At 42.5% G+C, this 21,945-nt stretch overlaps 1 protein-coding gene across 3 annotated transcripts in view; it reads right to left on the reverse strand.

Moving 5' to 3' along the window:
- LOC137327204 (glutamate receptor ionotropic, kainate 1-like) overlaps nt 1–21,945 on the reverse strand; it is a 297,693-nt gene that overhangs the window by 16,696 nt on the left and 259,052 nt on the right. For all 3 annotated transcript variants that reach the window (XM_067992767.1, XM_067992764.1, XM_067992766.1), the window contains 3 exons: nt 20,882–21,099; nt 16,126–16,351; nt 759–1,009 (listed from right to left, as the gene is read on the reverse strand). In XM_067992767.1, the coding sequence (XP_067848868.1) occupies nt 759–1,009; nt 16,126–16,351; nt 20,882–21,099 (695 nt within the window). The remainder of the gene's footprint in view (nt 1–758; nt 1,010–16,125; nt 16,352–20,881; nt 21,100–21,945) is intronic.

Here is a 21,945-nt window from a genome sequence, read left to right on the forward strand (position 1 = left end):
GCCTCAGTGATTGTTACTGACAAAAGGAGCAGTACTAAAACTAATGAATATTTACAAAAAAAAAGTTGTAAAAAAAACCTGTGTGCAGGTTAATGTTAATAAGGTTCAAAATAATTTAGCAATTTTAATTTTAAAAATGTAATGGGGACAGTACTTTACACTGTTTTCCACAAAAAGTGAGATTATTGAAACTAGTTTGTTTTCTTTTGCTGAAAAGAAGCTATTTTAGAGCAGAGTAGCTTTACAAAAAGCTACTACTAATTAACATTGGTGCACTTTATATAGATACTATATTAAGTACAATAAAATCAAATGTCTTATATTCTCCCACATCGTAACCTACTCATATATTTCCATGCTGTGTTCTATTAATTTGTACACAATATTGTATTTGATAGCACAGGGCAATTTGAAATACTGTTGTAAGTTGAGGTACACCAATTTACCCCAACTTTCATTGATATTCAAACCCCTTTTCACATCTGACCTAACTGTGAATGGGTGTGTCTTTAGCCTGATGAACAGATTGCAGGTAAAATGCCTACAGTGCTCTTCTTTTCCATTCTGTATTGTAACACCTTATTGCAAAGACAATTAGTTTGTCATTTTATTTGGTTACTTTCTATTTTCAGTTCTTTTTCTGATGCTACTCTGGTTTATTTTAGTAAGCCTTACATTTGAGTTGAAAATTGGTTCTGCCCCACTGCAGCTGTTTTTAATTGCACACTTCCCATTGTACTTTAAAAAAACAAACGTACCTGTTCGACATCGCTGTTTCTTCTGGATTTATACACAAATTCACCAATGGCAACAAAGACTGAGAGAACTAGCCCTGCAGCAAGCACGATAAATATCCCTCCTATGTTTTCAATACCGAGGGCACTTGCTTCTTTGTTGTCCTCTTCTGGGCAGCCATTCCCACGCCACCATTTCTCTTTCATCATGTGCAGCTTTCCTTCCTCCTGAAGCTGCAGGATAGCTATTGTGATTTTATCTCTGTGTGGAGATCCTAAATGAACAGACACGGAGGTCACACTGGAAGCAGCAGAGTTAAAATGGAACCTTACGTGGTTCAAAAATAAATTGTCAAAAAATTAAATTTTACGATAGTTCAGACAATTATTCTTAAACCTGTATGACCCAATTCTCAAACTAAGATTATTCTTTTATAATATGCTGTGAAATTATTTTCCTTGAAGGAGTTAACAGAGGACTCTTGGTATCAGTAAAATCACTGCCTTTTTTGTAACCAGAAGCTGTGCAAAGACTGGATTTTGGATGATTCTGAATCATCCATTCCATCTTTATTTGGGCTGAATTTTATGTTGTACTTATTAGGCAGTGGAACCGATCTCTTATCAGCAATTGCTGTTGGGTCCACTACTGTTTCTAATTTACATAAATGATTTGAATTTGGACTCTCAAGGCAAAATGATCAAATTGTGCAGATGACACCAAAACAGGAGGAGCAGTGGATTCAGAGGAAGCAGTGCTGAAATTACAGAATAAGTTGGATAAAACATGTAAATGGGCAGAAAAATATCAGATGAAATTTAATGCAGAAAAGTGTAAAGTAGCCAAATACAAAGCTCAAAGAGACTGCGGAGTCTTAGAAGACTCAATGCTCAACACGTTGAACCACTGCTGAGTGGCAATCACAAAGCCAATAGAATGTTGCACTATATAGCCAGAAGGGTAGAATATAAATTAGAATAAGTCATGACCAAATTGTAGTGTTCTGGTCCAGTTCCCAAGGTGCGTTCTGACCAGAGCACTATACAGACACAAGGATGAGAATGGCCTTTCTCCACAATGTTGTAGGCATTGTGGAGAATGGCCATGAGGCTGATGCCTAATATCGAAGGGCTGAGCAATGAGGAAAGATAAGAGGTTCTTTGGCTTTCCAGCTTGGAAAAGAGGCAGCTGAGAGGTGATCTTATCGAAGTACTTAAGGCAATGGAAAAGGTAAATCTGGAATATTACTTTAAATTGTGAAAGTAGGACAAGGGGACACAGATTCAAACTAGTAAAAGGTAAAGCTTAGCACAGATGTCAGGAAATTCTTTGGACAAGGAGTGATTGACTCTTGGAATACATCCAGGAATAGTAATGGAAGCAAAATCCATGGAATCTTTTAAGAAACAGTTAGGGCACAAATTTAACTTTGATCTCCGGATGCATTGGGGGCGGGGGGCAAACAAAATCAGGGATTTCCAGAGTGGGAAGAAATCCCGGCTCCAACCCGCCGAGAAACTCGCAGGACTCGTACCCATCTGGTTGCGCGCGCGGTTCAGGAACCTGGAAGTCCCGCTGGCAATTAAAGCCGACGGGATGATATTTAAACCAGGAATTAAACTACTTAAAGTACTTGAATTCTTTATTAATGTAGTTAATCATGCTGGGAAGCGATTTCAACGCTGCCTTAGCGTCTTTCCCATGCTGTGTGACGCACGCTATGGGAAACTAGGCGGGTTGTAGCCGGCAGCCATTTGGCAATTTAAATCGACAGATGGGGATAAAAGGTTTGTGTTTAGACTGAAAATTCTTGGTTCACACTCAGAATTGTACTGTTTACACATATTTACGTACTTTTTGGACCCCCTCAAACTGACAACATCAGGATGGGGGGCACAATGGCTGCATTCACCAGTGCATCCGAGGAGGAGGCACATCACCATCCTCGCCAGGCACGGCGTGCACTTCTGCCACTTGCAGCTCCACAACAGAGAGGTGCACCACAGGGACCTGCACAAGAGCACAGAGGGGCGTAACTGAGGGACCGACGTCGCAGGAGGCACTACCCTTGTGAGTGGGTTTGCAGACCGAGGCTGAGCTTCCTAGACCTCTCTGAGGACCAGTGCCTACGAAGGCTCAGAGTCACTAGGTGATTGCAGACATCTGCAGCCTCCTTCATGCTGAGCTGCCCCCAGCTGGGCATGGTGGCATCACATTGCCTGTGGCATTTAAAGTGACCACTGCCCTCAACTTCTTCACCTCCAGATCATTCCAGGGCACCACCGGTGACATCGCCAGGGTCGCTCAGTCGTCTGCCCACAAGTGCACAAGACAGGTCACCAATGGATTGTTTCGCAGGGCCTCCCACTACGTCAACTTCCCCTTGGATGACCTCAGCCAGACGGAGAGGGCAGTGGGTTTCCACTCTGTGGCTGGCTTCCCACTGGTACAGGGTGCAATTGATTGCATCCATATAGCAATCTGAGCACCTCCACACGAGCCAGGACTGTTCATCAACAGAAAGGGTTATCATTCCATAAACACTCAGCTCGTTTGTGACCACTGGAAAAGATTTCTTCACATGTGCGCCAGATTCCCTGGCAGCTGCCATGATTCATTCATTCTGAGAGAATCCAACAACCCGGCCCTCTTCCACACACCAAACAGCCTTAAGGGCTGGCTCCTCGGAGACAAGGGATATACCCCCTGCACAAGTGGCTCATGACACCTGTGAAAAACCCCATCAGCGAGGCACAGCGTCGATACAACGACAGTCACATCACCACCAGGTCTGACACTTGTCATGTGATAGGACTGCTGAAGATGTGATTTTGGTGCCTGGACTGGTCTTGGGGAGCGCTTCAATACGCACCAGACAGAGTGGGTAGAATTATAGTCGTCTAGTGTCCTGCACAACATCACGCAACAGAGAGGGGTACTGGTTGATGAAGCCCCCATGTCCTCATCCACCATCCACATCTGCAATCAACATTGAGGAGGATGAGGATGAACCCATCAGCAGAGCAGCGGCTCACCTGGCTGCTCGTGAGGCCAGGGAGTCACTATTATTTGAATGATTCTTATAAGGACATCTGCAAAGTGAGGATAGTCCAGTCCTCAAACCACCTGGAAACAGCAGCGCCAACACCAGCCGGCGCCCCCCCCCCCCCTCCGCCCCCCGCATGAAACAGTCCTACAACTACACATACACCCACTGTAAATGCACCCACTGGGTGGCATCAAGTCTCACTGTTTATGATGAAGCACATGAAAGGGAGCTTTCATAAAAGCCAGTCAAGAATGGGCAAGATGTGGCAGTGGAGGTGAGAATGATAACATTTAAAGTGACTTTAACAAAAACCAAATATAAATGAAAGACATGACATTCTGTCAGACACCCTTATGCATACCCTTTGTAATCACAAAACCTTAGCCTTTCGCTTCCTACTACTTTTACGTGGTGCATCCCCTGTGGCTGTAGCAGAGGTAGCGGCAGGTTGCTCATGTTCATGCCTTGACTGTTGAGATACTTTGGGCCTACGCCCTCTGGGTTTTGGTGCCCGTGAGGGCCTCTCCAAAGACTGATCCACCTACACCTGTGCTGAGGCAGACTCGGCCACCTGGCGAGAAGGCAGCAGTGTGGGTACTGGTTGAGGGGGGGGGACACCGTGGGAGCGCTTTGAGTGGTGTCCCCACTTCCACGTCCCCTTTCGCCATCATCCCTCTCCTGGACCAGGCCCACATCACTCCTACCACCCTGCTGCAGAACAGATTGGAGGATGTGTCTGATGCCTTGGGAGCCCAGTTGTAAAGTTTCTGTCTGCCTGTTTATGGCGGCAGAATGTTGTTCACCCCGAGTCTGCACGGCCATTGTCAGGGCCTGAATGGGCTCATTTGTAAGCTATGCTTGAAGCTCAATGGAGGCTAGCCTTCTCTCCAATGCAGACATTCCCTCACCATTCCACTAATGCAGGAGGAGGACTCCGCCATCCTCTCCACTATTTAAAGGATGGCCCCCGGGGTTCAGCATCTGCATCCAGCTGAGCAGAGCCTGGAGAGGAGTGCGCCCACCAACACTGATTCTCCACAGCTGCCTCTGCCACCATTGTCTGCTCGTGCTCACTTGTGTGTGGTGATTCACCAGGTGCCAACCCAACTAACCGACTACTAGGACCCACCGAGGTGTGAGTAACTGCGCTGGTGGATGGCTCACTAAGATGTGATGGTGCGCCCTCAGAGGACGGGAGCTCCTCTGAGGAATCGCTCTCTCCCGTCATTTTGGTTGTTGAAGGGCCTGTAAGAGAACAGAAGGCAATATTAAGCTACATGTTGCAATGAGCATACTGAGGTGTTCAACATGCCAAACATTGTTAACATCAATTCATGTTGTGTGTGTGATGAATGATGGACAGGCACTCGAGGGTGCGGCTGATCTCCAGGGCCGCCTCCTCCGTCTCTGTGAGGACCACTATTTGTTGTGGCCCCCCTCTGTTCCTCGCCCTCTCCCATGCATTTTGCGCTTTCTTCTCCTTCAAGGGGAAAAAGTACAGATGTGTGAGTGAGTGAAGATGAAGTGGTCAGCCGATAAATGCATTGCTTTGGGTGAGGCTGACTGTGAAAGAGATGCATCAGAGGGTGAGTATCAGACAGAGACATCACATTGGATCAGGATTGGGGTGAGTGGTAGGTGGTGGAGTCACAAATGGGGAGGTGAGGATGTGTTCAGGAAGTGAAGGTAAGTTGAGGATGAGCCTTAAGTGGGTGTGAGGAGTGATGTGATGGAGTAGTCTTGGCAGTGCAGAATGAGTTGGGGGGGGGGGGGGGGGTGGTGTTTGTTGATGTGCACCATGGAATGCAGGAGAATTAGTAAGTGTACTCACTTTTGCTGACCTAGTTAGGTCATTGAAATGCTTCCTGCACTGGACCCTGGTGCGGGATATGTTGCTCCTGCTGGTGACCTCCTCTGCCACCTCAAGCCAGGCCTTCTTGGTGGCAGAGGTAGGGCGCTTCCTCCTGTCAGCCGGGTAAAATAGTCCCCTCCTCCTCCTCACCCCGGCCAGCAGCACCTCAAGTGAGGCGTCACTGAATCTTGGAGCTGCCTTGCCCCTCTGCTGCTCCATTCTGCGTGCTTGCTCCTTGCTCCAGCAAAATCCATTGGTGCAACGGCCCTTTAAATCCAGACGTTCCAGCTATCAGAAGGTCATGTGGGTGCACAGTCCACCCGCTGCGCAGCTTTCCGATGGCAAACCCGGAAACAACATTAAGGGGCCCCAATTAAGTCGCGATCGTGTAGGGAATGGGAAGATTTTATTATTCAGGTTTGCCGCACACCCATTGACGCCCCCCCTACCCACTGCCATCCCACCGCCTTATTAGAATTGTGCCCTTAGATGGCAGACTTTAGGAACTCTCTGGATGAATGAACTAAGACGGCCCAACTGTCTTTTTTCATTCATAATTATCTTGTGATCTAATCAGGAGTCAGTCACACTGATCACCACAACCACATAGAGCAGGTTGACAGAAACATCTGAAAGACACGACAGTTTAGAAAAATCTCTGAAGTTTTATATTTATAATAAAATACTTTCTGCAATTTTCCTCCATCACAAATGCTGGTATTTGTGGTAAACAAAGAGTTGCATACAGTACTGACTGTTACAGTTTTATATAGTATATATATATATATTGTCATTACTATGACATCACTATATTGGGAAGAGTGTGGGGAAAATGTATTTGTGGAAAATATATAATTTTGGTAAATACTTTACATATATTTGTAAAATGATAAATTCTAAACCATGTGATATGTTGATGTGTAAATCGAGGCACGGCCCATCACGTAAAAGAAATCCTAAGAGCCAGAGATGTTCAAAAATGTAAGTACCAGGTTGCACTGCCAAATCGGGGATTATATGTAACTTTTAGATAAAACGTGAAAGGAATAAAAACTGTCACAGGTTAAAAAAAATCACAGGACAAATAAGAGATCAGTACAAAAAATGTATTTCTAGCACAACATTTTTATACAGTTAGTTTTAAAAAACATCTGGATTATAAACTTAATTGAAGTTGCAGTTAACCTTAAAATACTTGAATGTCATGACATTTTAAAGTGTCACAATATAAATAGGTCTTATAGGTTCAGTATTTTCTTTTCTCCCATGATCAGTTTAACAAATAAGTATTTTTTCCCTTCACAGAACCAATGCTGAAGTAAAGCATGTTAGCCATCACCAAAAAATAAAATTGGTGTAAGTACAAAGTTAGAAATGTGAATTCTTAGATGTATTAATTTTTTAGCTATGTAAGTTTATAACTGTGTAAATGTCAGATTGCGGTAACACTACAAACATTAGGCTCGATATTAGCACCCGCGATCGGGTGCGTTCCTGGCGGGGGGGGGGGCTCCGAAAATCGGGGAATACCGGAGCGGGTCGGGAGCCCGGCTCCAACCCGCCCACTTCCGGGTTCACCACAGATGCGCCGACGTGCGCTGCAGCCCCCGCATGTGGGACTCCCGCAGGCAATTAAAGCCGGCGGGGTGCCACTTAAAAGTATTTATTCTGGTATTTCAGGTCGTTAACAGACCTGATTAAGGAGATATTTCAGGAGGGGTGGGATTTTACAAACAACTGGGACTGTTTCCCATACTGGGGGAAACACTCCCAGTTGAAATGGACGTGTTGCAGCTATCAGCCTGTGGCAGCTGCAAAGGTCCATTTGACAGGTGGGAGGGGAGACCCTCACTCATTGAAGGAGGCCACTCTGTCACTTTGGACAAATTTTGGCCTCCACCACCCTCCTCCTAACAATCAAATTCACCAACTTGCACACTTACCCCGGTGTCCAGAGACATGTACCTACCTTGCGGACCCCCACAGAAGTATATCTTCCAGATGGGGACCGCCATAGCTGCAGTCATGACCTCCTCGGAGGGTGAACAGCATCACCAGCCTCACCGGCCACGCCGTCCACCTCTGACACGTGGAACTCCACAACACAGTGCTGTGACACCTCCACCTGCACAGCAGGAGGGAGGGCTACCGCAGAGAGAGATACGTCACAGAGGGCACTACCCTCGCCACAGGGTCCACAGACCGAGGCTCAGCTTCCTGGACCTCTCTGAGCAGCAGTGCACACGGAGGCTCAGAGTCACTCGACATGTAGTCGTGGACAACAGCAGCCTCCTTCATGCCGAGCTGCTCCCGGCTGGCCCGAGCACCATCTTCTTACCTGTCGCTGTCAAAGTCACCACTGCCCTCAACAACTTCTCCTCCGCATCCTTCCAGGGTGCAACTGGGGACATCGCCGACGTCTCTCAATCGTCTGCACAAAAGAGCCCTGCAAATACACCTACACCCACTCTGCAGTGACACAATGGGTGGCATCAGGTGTGGGTCTTCATTGTGATCCTCAGGAAAGGGCATTATTGCACAAACCAGACAAGATTCGCAAAGACGTGGCAGTAGTAGTGCCAATATAATATGTGATGTGAGTTGGTCAGAAATTAAATATAAGTAAAAACCATGACAAGCCCTCAAACACCCTTGTGCATCCCCTTCATGCTCACGACACGTTTGCCTTACGCTGCCTACTGCACATATGTGATGCATGCCCTGTGGCTGCAGCACAGGTAGTGGCAGGTTGAGTGAGGCTGGCCGTGAAAGAGATGCACGAGAGGGTGAGTACGAGATAGAGCCATGAGATTGTATGAGGATTGGGTTGAGTGGTAGTGGCGGGATGAGTACTGGCGAGGTAAGTGCAGGTAAGATGAGGATGAGCTTTGAGTGGGTGTGAGGGGTGATGTGACAGAGTAGTGTTGGCAGTGCAGAAGGAGATGTGGGGTGGGGGCAGTGATGTGGCAGACGGAGTGTAGGGGAATGAGTAAGTGTACTCACTTTGGCTGACCTACTTAGGTCATTGCTGCGCCTTCTGCACTGTATGCAGGTGGGCGATATGTTGGTGGTGCAGGTGACCTCCTCTGCCACCTTGAGCCAGGCCTTCTGGCTATAACATTCCAGAATAGTCCTCAATTTTAGTTTTTATGCTGAAGAATATATTTTGTAAAGTTGTAAATTGTTTTACAACCACATGTACAGACAGTTTGGAAAATTCAGGCTTCACTGTGTGCCTGCTGTTAATGTCACTTTCCTGTCTTTATTGCCTGTGCAGAGCAGGGAACAGATAACTTTCACAGGCCAGTGACTTGCTTCATTACTTAAAAGAGTTCATTCTCAGTTATTGCAGCTGAATTCTGATTGGATATTTTTCCACTGATAGGAAATGTGTGTGTTGTGGAGGTTGTTAATTCAATCAGAATGGTGAGTAGATGACTTTTGTCTCATCCACCCATTGCAATTTTCGGGTGGGCCTCGATTTAGGTGACCAGTCATCCCGCCTAATTAATATAGTGAAATGTGGGTCTTATGACATATTCAGGACCCAAATGCCATTTTAAACTGACTCAGTGCTGCTACCACTACTTCTTAAACCTGCCCACAAATCATGGGCGATACAGGGTAAGAGACAGCCAGTTCCAGCCAGTATATCTTATGAAGGCTGGTCCGCTAAAGTCGGCATCTCTGTCCTCTTCAGCAGAACTAGGACCCGAGCTTGCCCACTAGTGATGCTCTTCTGGGCTGTCCTTTCCACTCGTACCTCCTCCTGCTCACTAGTGCTGCATGAGTCACCCTGTGCACACCCCTCTAATGCACTACCTATAAACCAACCAGGGCGCTGACCTCAGTGCTGGCACTGGGGGAGCTACGAGCGAATGGTGGTGAACCTTCGGGAGGGTGGTTCCCTCCTCTTCATCTGCATGGCTGCAGGGCTCGAATTGTCAACAGGACCTTAGAAAAACGGCAAAGAGACAGGAGTCAGGCTGTAATGGCAAGGGTCAGCAGTAGCGGATGGGTAGCAGCCCCAGGTTGGCATGCTGTATATGTGAGCTAGAGAGTTAAATGGAAAGAAGAAAAGAAAGGAAAATGGCCAAACACCCTGTTGCACATGGCCTCCAGCCGCGCCATCTCCAACGCAGCATGTCCTCCCGCTGCCAATAATGTTGATATTATCATCACTGGAGTGACAGTTTACAATGTGCTGCATCTCCCCTCCCCCCAACCCCATTCTTGCAGTCTCCCTTCTGTCATGTGCTTGTCCTGCAAGAAGAGTGGTTTAGTGTGCGCCCTTTGAAAGGGTTGTGAAGATGTGCGAGGCAGCTTAGTACAGTGTGCATGCTGAGAGGAAGAAGCAGCAAGTGGGGGAAACAGTTATGACGGCAATAGCAGGTGCTGAGTGAGTGAGTGTAAGCAGAAGGAGGTTTGGTGAAGTGTCCCATTGTGATTGGAGGAGAAGCTTGCTCAACAAGGGAGGGAAGGATTGGTCCTGCTGGGGGTACAGCAGGGATGTATTTGAGTAAGAGAGATGTGAAGAGGAGCTTACCTTGGTAGTCCTGGTAAGGTCATTACATTTTTTCCAACACTGCAGCCAGGTCCTAGGAATGTCTGAATGAATTGCTGCTGGCACTGTCTGAATGAAGTGCTGCTGGCACTGTCCTGCTAATTAACCTCTCTCCATGCCTGCTGACTTATTTGGCATGGTACTTGTCTGCCATCTGAAGGAAACAGGGTTACCCTTCCTGTCCTTGACTTGTTCAAAAGAACCTCCAGGGCAGTATCCGAGAATCAGGGTGCCCTGACCTCAGACATTGTGCCTGCTGCTCCAAAAATGCACTTTCCACACACCTCCAATTGAAAACTCCACCTCCCCTTTAAAAGATACAGGCCCACTGGATAAAAACTTAATACATTCATCTGAAATGCCTTTCTCCAATATTTCAGTGGAGGCTTTAACCCATTCGAAATAAACAGGTTACCATTGGCACTAAAATAGAGAGAGGAACTTCAGACAAATATATCAGGCATTTGTACACTAGTTTCTCACAGTGTAATTTCAGGGCCTGTGTCTTCTTACAAAACATCTTTGCTTTTCCACTGAGGTAGAAAATAGTTTTTATGTTCATGTTTGTGAATGAATTCCTTTTTCTGCTTGTGTTCTACTGCACCATGAAATCTTAAAGCAGAAAGAAAGACAAATAAAAGCTTGATAATGTTGCCTCAAGAGTTTAGTAAGGATGAACTACATTTAAATAAACATGCGTCTAGAAAATTGGGCCCAATTTATATGAAGCATTTGGGAAATATTTAAACTAAGGGCAGAGAGGAAATGGAGAATATGCACTTCTGGCATGGAGTCTCTTCCTCTGGAGCATGTATTGGGAAATTGTGGGCACGCTCCCCATGATTTTCCTGTCATTAAAGCTAATGGACTGAAAATTTTGGGAAGTGCACCTATGATTTCGTCATGGTCCCCAGCAGGAGAGGATCAGTGTCAGAAGTGCACATTTGGGAAACTGGCCCTATAGGGTAAATAATTATGATGAGGGAGCAACAATAACAAAAATCTGAGTGATTGATGGGGATTATTGCAATATTGACAAACGAAACCATTTTACACTAATAAAAAGTAATGAACTGATACTTTACAGCTTTGCATGGAATGAGAAATGGTCTAACAGAGATACAGCTAAAACTGGAATGTAGATTTAAAATGTTTAGAAGGGATAGTAGAAATAAATTAAGGGAGGATTTGAAAGTTATTAAATAAGGATATTTAGCTTTGGTAGCTGGGAATAGCATACGAACATATGATCATACGAATTAAGAGCAGGAGCAGGCCATTCGGCCCCTCGAGCCTGCTCTGCCATTTGATAAGATCATGGCTGATCTGATTGTGACCTCAACCCTACTTTCCCGTCTACCTACTATAACCTTTGACTTCCTTGTTAATCAGGAATCTATCTAACTCAGCCTTAAAAATATTCAGTGACCCTGCCTCCACCGCTCTCTGGGGAAGGGAGTTCCACAGACTCATGACCCTCTGAGAGAAAACATTTCTCCTCATCTCTGTTGTAAATGGGAGACCCCTAGTTCTAGTCTCCCCCACAAGGGGAAACATCCTCTCAGCATCTACCCCTTCTAGTCCCCTCAGGATCTTATATATTTCAATAAGATCACCTCTCATCCTTCTAAAGTCCAGTGTATACAGGCCCAACTTGTTCAACCTTTCCTCATAAGATAACCCCCCGATCCTAGGAATCAGTCGAGTGAACCTTCCCTGAACCGTACCTAAAGCAATTATGTCCTTTCTTAAATAAGGAGACCAAAACTGCACACAGTATTCTAGATGTGGTCTTACCAATGCCCTGTACAACTGTAGCAAAACATCTCTACTTTTATGTTCTATTCCCCTTGCAATAAATGACAACATTCCATTTGCCTTCCTAATCACTTGTTGTACCTGCATACTAACCTTTTGTGATTCATGTACTAGGACACCCAGATCCCTCTATACCTCAGAGTTCTGAAATCTTTCTCCATTTAAATAATATACTGCTTTTCTATTCCTCCTGCCAAAGTGGTCAAGTTCACATTTTCCTCCATCTGCCAATTTTTTGCCCACTCACTTAACATACGTTTTCCTTTTGCAGACTCCTTATCCTCTTCACAACTTACTTTCCTACCTACCTTTGTGTCATCAGCAAGTTTAGCAACCATACATTCGGTCCCTTCATCGAAGTCATTGATATAGATTGTAAATAGTTGAGGCCCAAGCACCGAAGCTATGAAGGAAAGGAAATTAACTGGGAACTTCCATAGGCCAAGAAATTAATTTGGAATTATTTGCACAAATGAGAAAAAGGTCAGTAAGAGAAAATAAAAGCATGAATTATGAAACACTTTTTTATCCTGAACTAAAATAGTTTAGGAAACCAGCTCTTTCAAAAAAGAGTCTGCTTTGAAATCACCGGAGGAATTCTGTATTGACACAGCAGGTTATGATTAGGAAATAGGAGAAAAACTAGGTTTAATCTGGTGTTTAGCAGTAACCTGAGATGGTAGAGACATTGGGGAACTCATAAGCATCAATAATCACAGCATTAGATTTGATGTTGACTTAGTCTAGCTCGAATAAAACAAATATATATCAGATTTCTGGAAAATTGATTTTACTGACTTGAAGGTCAAAATATTGAGGATTTATATTTGGAAAACATGCCAGAGAAGCAAAGCAACATGAAAAAGGAATGTGTTTAAGAATGTAATGGAGAGAGTCCAAATGAAGAATACATATAAATCATATAAATTCAAAAGTTAATATCAAAATGTAGAACTAGTTATAGAATCATAGAATGGTGCAGCACAGAAGGAGGCCATTCGGCTCATCGTGCTTGTGCTAGCGCTTTCAAAGAGACAACAGAAAAATATTCACAGAGGGGCAGCAAGGATGGTCCAGGTTTTAGATCATTGAATTAAGAAAAGAGGCAAAGGAAGTAATTTATTCTCAGTGAGAAAAAAAGATAATGGAGGAGATACATAATACTAGTTCTTATAATGAAGGAAATTTACAAAGTGGATGTTGACTAGGTACAGTGGATAAACTGGATGTGGAGAAGTGGATTTGAGCTAAATAAAGTGGATGTGGGTTAGATAAGGTGGACATAGTTTTGTAAAGTGGATGTGGATGTGGACCAGGTAAAAATGGCTATGTGTGAGGTAAAATTGATTAGATAAGGTGAATTAGATGGGTGGTACATTGGGCCAACTAGGAGAGAAGAACTGCAGGATGTGATTACATTTTAAAGAAGCCAAGAGCTAAACTTTACTTTAGGAATAATTTCCTTACACTTGTAAGTATTATTTATCGAATAGACTAGCACCCAAAGGAACAAATACTAACTCAACTAATGCATTCAAAGGGGAACTGGATCAGTTCTAATTCTGCAAAGAGTAAAGGGATATTGGTCTTGGGGTACAAAAAGATGAAAAATCGTCAGATTGAATCCTGTAGTGGACTCGAAAGAAAAATGGATGGGTTATTTGTCTTCTGTCCATTCTTATAAAGGGAAAGAAAAACCAAGAGAAAGTACTTTTTTTCTCCTCCAAAGTACTAACCATTTTTATAGAACAAAAATATTTCTTATCGTACATTTTTTTTGTTAACAACATCAATTTTATCAGCAGAATACCCATCGGCGTAGCCCAAGAATAGGAAGATCCCACTCGGATCGCCACATTAACGAAGAATTAATGCTTTAAAAAGAAAATCAAAAGAAATTTAAGATCAGACCATGTATTCTTCTATAAAAAGAGTATTTGAATAAGATTCTTGGCCCCAGACTTTTCTTCTCTTTAAAAGCATAACTGGTGAAACTTCCCGAGACCCGGCCCCACCGATGGGTAGCGGAGGCTTATCAGGAAAATGGCAGGTGCACTAACCGCAATTCTCTGTCCATTTGGATGGACAGATTTGCCCTAGCCATATTTGTTTGTGGAATACAATCCCCTTATGAGGTGTAAAATCAAATAAAGTCACCACTGGTTACCGACACAGTTGCTTTGAAGCAATTTCATTCACTATGTTTGACATTTTAGCCGTTCATTGCAAACCATCGTAAAGCCACAGACGACATTTAACATTCAGACAGAAAGTCAGGTCTGAATAGTCTTTGATCACATTTTAAGATTCGTTTTGAAAGGCCAGGGATGAAATTGCATTGTGCAACATTAGTAACAAACTCAATAACACATCCATATTTAATTCCTATCTCCGCTGTCTAGCAAAGGCAATTCAAATAATTTAAATTAATAAAAAATTTAAATAAATGAGTTAGTGTTTGTTCAAATAGCAAACAAAGGAATTTCATATGAACTAGTTAGCACACTGATACTAATACAACTCAGTTTTAGCCCTTTGGTCTTTTTATTGTCTGAGCAATTGGACAAAGTATTTCCTTTTATAAATAGAAATACATATCGCAAAAGATTGAAGTGTAATTATGCAATTAAACCCTATTTTCACTCGTAATTATGACTGAAATTTCAATAGCAGTGCCACAATGAACTCTCAGAAATTAATGTTTTTAATCCTTTATTTGATAATAAAAATGAAGACTGCATATAAAGAGATTGTTTTACTAAGAAAAAATAATTAGTAGTTATATGCAAATCAGAGTGATTTGACCAAAAAGAAAACTCGAAGTTCTAACAATGTGAATTATTCTCCAAGCAATGCCAGAAGAGAAGGTTCAGTATAATAATTCATAAGGTTGACAATTAAATATATATATATATATTTAGGCACTAATTTTGATTCTGTTCTTTTCAGTAATTAGTGAAAAGAAAAACGTTCTGCTTACTCACAACTGCATTAAATTTTACTACATACTTTACCCAATGTTCTCAATTGAAACAAAGTATTAATAAATGCAACATGATTTAAAAATAAAACTCCAGAGAGAAATGGAAAATGATGAACTGACCATCAGTACTAGCACCATCAGCAGCAAGATTTTGTAACACAGCATCACTAGCCAAAACAGCAGGAACTGTTGATGAATATTAATCCGACACTATTAATATGCTCTGGGGATCAGTAAGCCAAAAGCATTGTACCCTTTATTCAGACTTGAGCAGCATACTGTAAAATATACTCTTAGAAGGATGTAGAATGAGTAACCCAATTCATGTATCTTGCAGTGGAATTGATGAGATAAAAATGACTCAAAGGATGTTGTGATCAAAATAGTGATGGTTCTCCACTTCTTCATTTAACTGCGGGAAGTCTGAACACTAAGTCCCTTTATTGGAATACCCTGAACCTACTTTCAATCATGTGTGGCTGAAAGGCAGGGACTTTGAAGGAAGACAATAAAAAAAATCCAGCTCAGTTTGATTAAATGAATTTTTGGAGAATCCTGATTAATTGGGAAGTCAAGGTCAGAAATAAAACAGTAAAAGCAGAAAGTGGATAAAAGATATGTGGAGTTTTTGAGATTGATGCACAAGCAATGACTGGAACGTATTTTGATAATGCCAGCTATTCAAAACAGGTATTAAAGGAATAGTACAATGAATCCAGAGGAAGAGCCTGCACGCACTGAACTGACGACTTACCGTAAGAATTATAGCTAAACATGGGGCTGGTGACACAGACACTGCATGGAAGGCTTCGGCGATGGACCTGAATTCACCATGATGGAGCTACATTCCACTGAATAGAGCAGCAGATCACTTGGCCAAGAATGTTTTCTGACTTCAAACAAAAAGTTCAATTTGGTTTTTTTTGTCTTATTTAAAATGGCTGTTGACCCCTCCTGCCTATTGTATTGCACCATTCCCAAAATTAGACGGTAGAAGGAGCATCAATACTGCATGCAAATGGCCAGATATGTGCGTTTGCCTGTGAAATCTGTCCCAAATAATGGCACATCTGACCTACACCTTTTAACCAGATGAAAATTAAAAGATTAAATTACTGTTTTACCTATAGGTGTTCCAACACCATATCCTTTTGAATCAATGAGTCCGCCGATTTGGGTCAGGTTGCAGTTTCGCTGAGTAACATATTCAATACTGGTTGACTCCATCAGAAGAGCATAGTCAGTAGTCAGAACACGCCGAATCCCCACATCATTGTTCTTCATTAAAGCTGTCTGCTTCCGACTGTTCATGAATGCCCACATTTTCTCATAGGTTGAAATTTTAGATTTCTGTAAAATTCAAAGTAGTTGTAATTGAATATATTGCCTCACATTTCTTTGCATTAAATTTCATCTGCCAAAACTACAATTCCGTCTGTCCTCATGAAGTCGCTGACAGTGCTCTTTCACAGTGATTTTTTTTCTATTTTTTCCCTCAGGATATCAAACGCCTCTGCTTTATTTACCATCCCCTGGTCACCCAGGCCTGCACCACTAGTAGTAGAGAGGGAGACTGAGCAACCTGCTCCAGGTCTTCACCGATCCCACTCTAGGCTGGCTGCTAGAAGGCATGACGCAGCGACTCAATGATTGTTCTCCCTCCCGAAAAAAGACTTGCATTTATACAGCGCTTTTCACGACCTCAGGATGTCCTAAAGTACTTTACAGCCAATGAAGTAGAGTCACTGCTGTAATGTAGGAAACACTGCAGCCAATTTGCGCACAGCAAGGTCCCATAAACAGTAATGCGATAATGACCAAATACTCAGTTTCAGTGATGCTGGGTAAGGGATAGATATTGGCCAGGACACCTGTTCACTGTTCTGTGAATAGTGCTATGAGATCTTTTACATCCACCTGAGAGGGCAGACGGGGCCTCGGTTTAACAGCTTATCCAAAAAACAGTGCAGCACTCCATCAGTATTGCACTGGAGTGTAAGCCTAGATTTTGTGCTCAAGTCTCTTGAACCCACAATCTTCTGCCTCAGAGGTGACAGTGCTACCACTGAGCCACAGTTGACACTTAAATTACAACTCAGATTTGAAAATCACCAAGATGGATGATTAAACCTGAGTCCCTACACATTGCTGTGTTGTTCTGCCACATTTAATTTTTAACTTGAAATATAAAGAATTAGGGGATCAATTCACTGATTGAGCAAACATTTGACACTTCATTCTTGAAAGATGAGCCTCATATTCTCTAATATATCTGCATATCTAGGTAGAGAGATGTGAAAAATGGGTTATACCCTATCAGGCACAGAATTATTAAAGAGAGAGCAGAAATGGTAAAAGATTTTTTTAAAAAAGGTAAACCTTGACCTTCCATAGGAAGATAGGAACAGGAGTAGGCCATTTAGCCCCTCAAGCCTGTTCCACCATTCAACGAGATCACAGCTGATCTGTGACCTAACTCCATATACCTGCCTTTGCCCCATATCCCTTAATACCTTTGGTTAACAAAAATCTATCAATCTCAGATTTAAAATTAATAATTGAGCTAGCATCAACTGCCGTTTCCCCACTCTTGCAGGAACTATTTTCAGAGCAGACAAGCTACTTGTGTAAGATGTTAAATTTAAGGATTTTTGTTAATTTGCAATCAATTACACCTAAACTTGTTGCTCTTTATTTGCTCACCTCAGAGTTTATAGGAACAGTAAAAGCCCACTAGGCCCAACTCTTCTCACAATATCCTCCAATCCCCCCTCTCTCACCAGAAAGGAATTAATTGCTGTTTACTTCAATGGCCTTCTCTGGACAACTCTATTATTATTTAGGTGAGAAAGTTGTCTGATTTCCCTTTTTACTCCTAATTTGAGACATGTGTTCCCCGATGGTTGAAACTTCATCCATAGCAAACAATTTACCTCGACAAATTTTGTGAATCCGTTCACAGTGTTGAAAACTTAAATAAGAGCACTGAAATCTTCTCTTCTCCAAAGAATATAAGCCCAATTTCCTTAACTTTTTCATCATAACTTAAACTCCAGTAATGCAAAATGTTTATTGTTTACCTCAGTACTCTCAGTGGCAATAATGTCGTCCCTTTGAATAGGTGACCAGAACTGTACACAGTTCACCAGATGGGGTTTGACCAGCCCTTATGTATTTATAAAACAGCCTCTTTTAATTTGTATTCTATCCCTCTGCTAATGCAGCCCAGTACATTATTTGCTTTTTTTTAAACCAAACCATTGGTGTACCTCTTCCCAAATCAGCATGCTGTATCACTGTTTCATTTAACACACAAAGTTCCTCTTTTATACTTTTCTACATTCAATTACATCTGCCACCTATCTGAGAGTTCCACAGGGCAGCATCTCAATAACATACACGACTCTCTCTTGAATCTTTGGCTCACCAAAGAATCTGATAGTTTTTCGCTGCAGGATCCGATGTGATATGTATAAGATTAGTCCTACTCTCCAGTTCCTATTCCCCACACGCTCAAATGTAACAGGAGAAAAAGACCAACATCAATTCAATATATTATCTCATTCGAACAGTCAGAAACATATAACAACAACAAACTGCATTTATATAGTGTCTTTAATATAGAAAGCATCACAAGGTGCTTTACATGGTGGGGGATGATGGGAAAAAAAGGGAAACAAATAAAGGAGTGAACATGTAGACATGGTGTGAGTGGAGAGATAACAACAGTGATTACACTTCAAAAAAAGTACTTCATTAGCTGTGAAACGTTTTGGGCTGTCTGGAGGATGTGAAAGATGCTATATAAATGCAAGCTCTTTCTTCAATATGAAGTTTGGTCAAAAAGGTCGTTTTGAGAAGGCTCTAAAAGGTAGGGAAAGACATAGAAAGCCAAAGGAGTTCAAGGAGGGAGCTCCAGATAATAAGGCTGATGTGGTGGAAAACTCTGCTACCAACGGTGTCGTGAAGGGAGGGGTAATGCATAAAAGACCAGAGTAGAAGACTGAAGGGTGCAGGAGGAGATGCAAGGCTGGAAGAGGTTGCAGACATAGATTGGGGTGAGGCCATGGAGGGATTTTAAATTTAGTGTGTTGGAGGACAGGACACTAATGTAGCTCATTGTGGATGGGAGTGATGGATGAGCAGAACTTAATGTGGGACAGGACAAGGGTGGCTGAGATATGAACTTGTTAAGAGTTTATGGAGGAATGAGGATGGGAGGCTGTAATCGGGAGGATATCATTTTTAATTTTGGCCAGGGCAGTTTTGGTGTTGTGAGCAGGGTGGAAGCTAGACTGAAGGAATTTGAACAGAGAGTTTTGAGAGAGATGGGCATTGAGCTGGGAGGTGAAGCAGCATCAGGGGTACTTGGAGAGGAAAGGGAGATTAGAGTTGGGGTGCTACTTGCAGAGAACGGAATGGGCAAGCGAAAATTTTTGAAGAAGGGAGCGATAATCAAAAAAGTCAGCTAAAGGCTCTAATACCCATCCATGTCCCAAGAGGGCTTGCAACAAAAGACAGTAAAGTAAATTTTGCACGGTTATGCATTGCTGGTGAGGCCTTACACACAATCGGTACATGTCAGATATTCTGTCCATTGCTTTCAATTTACCTTAATCAGTTTCCATAATGAATCAAAGCCTCAACAGAGAGTCATGTATTTATTGAGGTGCTACCCTTTAGAATCTCTCAGAGCATAGAGGTAAGACTCATTTCAAGAGCAGACACTTACATCTAGGATGAACAATTACATCCCGTCTCAGTATTTTAAAATGCAGAAGCTTATTTTAATGATTAATGCAATATTATCTAAATGAATGTTATCTATTGGCATGTATCTGTTTACTTTAAAATACTATTTTAAATGTTAGCTTTGTTACTATGTAATATGTCTGCCTGTGATGTGTAGTGAATTGTGTTTGTGTAACCCTGCCCTCAGGGCCTTCATGAAACGTGCTTTGAAAACCCAAGAGAGTTTACCCTGGTAATCATGTCTTAACAATTAAGTGATCTCTGCAGGGTCTGACTGTAAAATCTGACAACTTCTTAGCTGTAGACGATGCATATATGTGGATTAAATTGGCATATACAGTGCGCACTCACATCCCGAGTCTGTGAAGCTATTGTAAATATTTGTAGAGTTAAGTACCTGGTCACCAAGTATCAACCAAAAAGACAACAGTCACTTGAACCTTGTGTGATCAAATAAAGAAGAAAACCCAGAAACAAATATATTTCAAAAACAGCAAGTCCAAATCAATTGTATTAATATTTAGTATAAAGCTAACAGTGAAGGGCAGCAATTGCTCCATATCCGGTGCATGTAGCTCTACAGGGACAGCTCAGCACAGCATACAAACTGCTTCCTTTCCTGTTTCATGCCTAGAGATAATCTGCTAATTATATTTTATATTTTAAGCAACGGATAAGACAATAGCCGTGCAAGTCTTTTCTGAATACACTTGCAAGTACGAAGCTTCGTGTGCCGAGGGCGCCCATCGGGAATTTGGGCCTGGAAGTCACCAGACCTCGCAGAATTTTCCATTAAATGGACAGAAGATCCTGCAGGAGCCACTGACCTCCATTCCCGAGTGCCCATTACGTACTCTCAGTGCACAAAGTTCTGTACCAGGAGTGTGAATTTATAAATCTGCTCCTTAAGGCATGGCACCCAGCTAAAATCACAGCCCCAGTCAGCAACCTTAATATCTGAAATGAAACAGCTGAAAAAGACCTATCCTAAATGTTAAGTGTTTTATGGTATGTATTTGAATCTATGTAATATAATTTTTATGACCACATAGGAAGGTTTTAGGGCATCAAAATGAGGCAAGGATCGGGCTGAAAGAGAAAAAAAATCAACACCAGTACATATCCTACCTTAAAGAAAGTCATTGTGGATCCGTCCCTGACAGCGCCATATTCTATTTTGGTTTGCTTTGCCAAGTCATCAGCAGAGTCTATGGGAGAATCCATTCTTTCCACAGTCAGAAAGGCAGCCAAGTTGGCAGTGTATGACGATATTATAATTAATGTAAAAAACCACCAGATTCCACCCACTATTCTAGTGGAGAGAGCTTTGGGCATCAGTTCTGAGCCTGTCACAATAATAGCAATAAGAAAAACCATTAAGTTCACAGATTGAGGACTGCTGAACAAAACACCACTGAAATATCCACTAACCAAAGAATCCGCACTTGTTTCGCTTGCAGCTCTTGTGAAATATGATGGGCCAGGCCGCAGGGAACACAAATAGCTCATTCACTCAAAGTACAAGTATGACCTTTGCAATGGACTCAATGATGTTATTGAAGACAGTTGGGCACTGGTCAATCCACCAGTGGTTCAGGTGGCACTAACACTGAGGAAGGCACTAAAGCAGCACAAGGCATTACGGCATCAAAGCCACAGAGAGTGAACAGCCTTGATTCACCAGGATGATGCCAGGGTTAGGAAACTTTAGTTAGGAGGAACGACTTAGGATACTCGGACTACTCCCACTGGAGCAGAGAAGGCGAAGAGGAGATTTAATAGTTTTTAAAATTAGGAAGAGTTTTAATAGAGTGGCTATTTCCTCTGCTTGGGGAGTTGGTGACAAGGTTGTCGTCAATTTAAAATTATCTCTAAGAAAGTGAGGAAAGACATTAAGAGAAATGTATTTATGTAGAGGTTTGTTGGGTCATGTGATGCTTTGCCACATGCAGAGACCATTGAATTGTTAATGGAAAATTGGATGAATATTTGAAGCAGAGGAAGATGCAGAGCTGTGGGGAGAGCAGGGCATTGGAATTAGTTTTGGAGTGCTCTTAGAAAGAGTTGAGACAGACATGATGAGTCAAATAGTCTCCTTCTGTGCTGTAAACTTCTATGGTTCAATCATTCCAAGGCACAGGCAAAGCAAATTGACAAACAAAAATTGTTTTATGGGAAATGTGAACAATTGA

The sequence above is a fragment of the Heptranchias perlo genome, chromosome 11 (assembly GCF_035084215.1).
Source record: "Heptranchias perlo isolate sHepPer1 chromosome 11, sHepPer1.hap1, whole genome shotgun sequence".
NCBI classification, from domain to species: Eukaryota; Metazoa; Chordata; class Chondrichthyes; order Hexanchiformes; family Hexanchidae; genus Heptranchias; species Heptranchias perlo.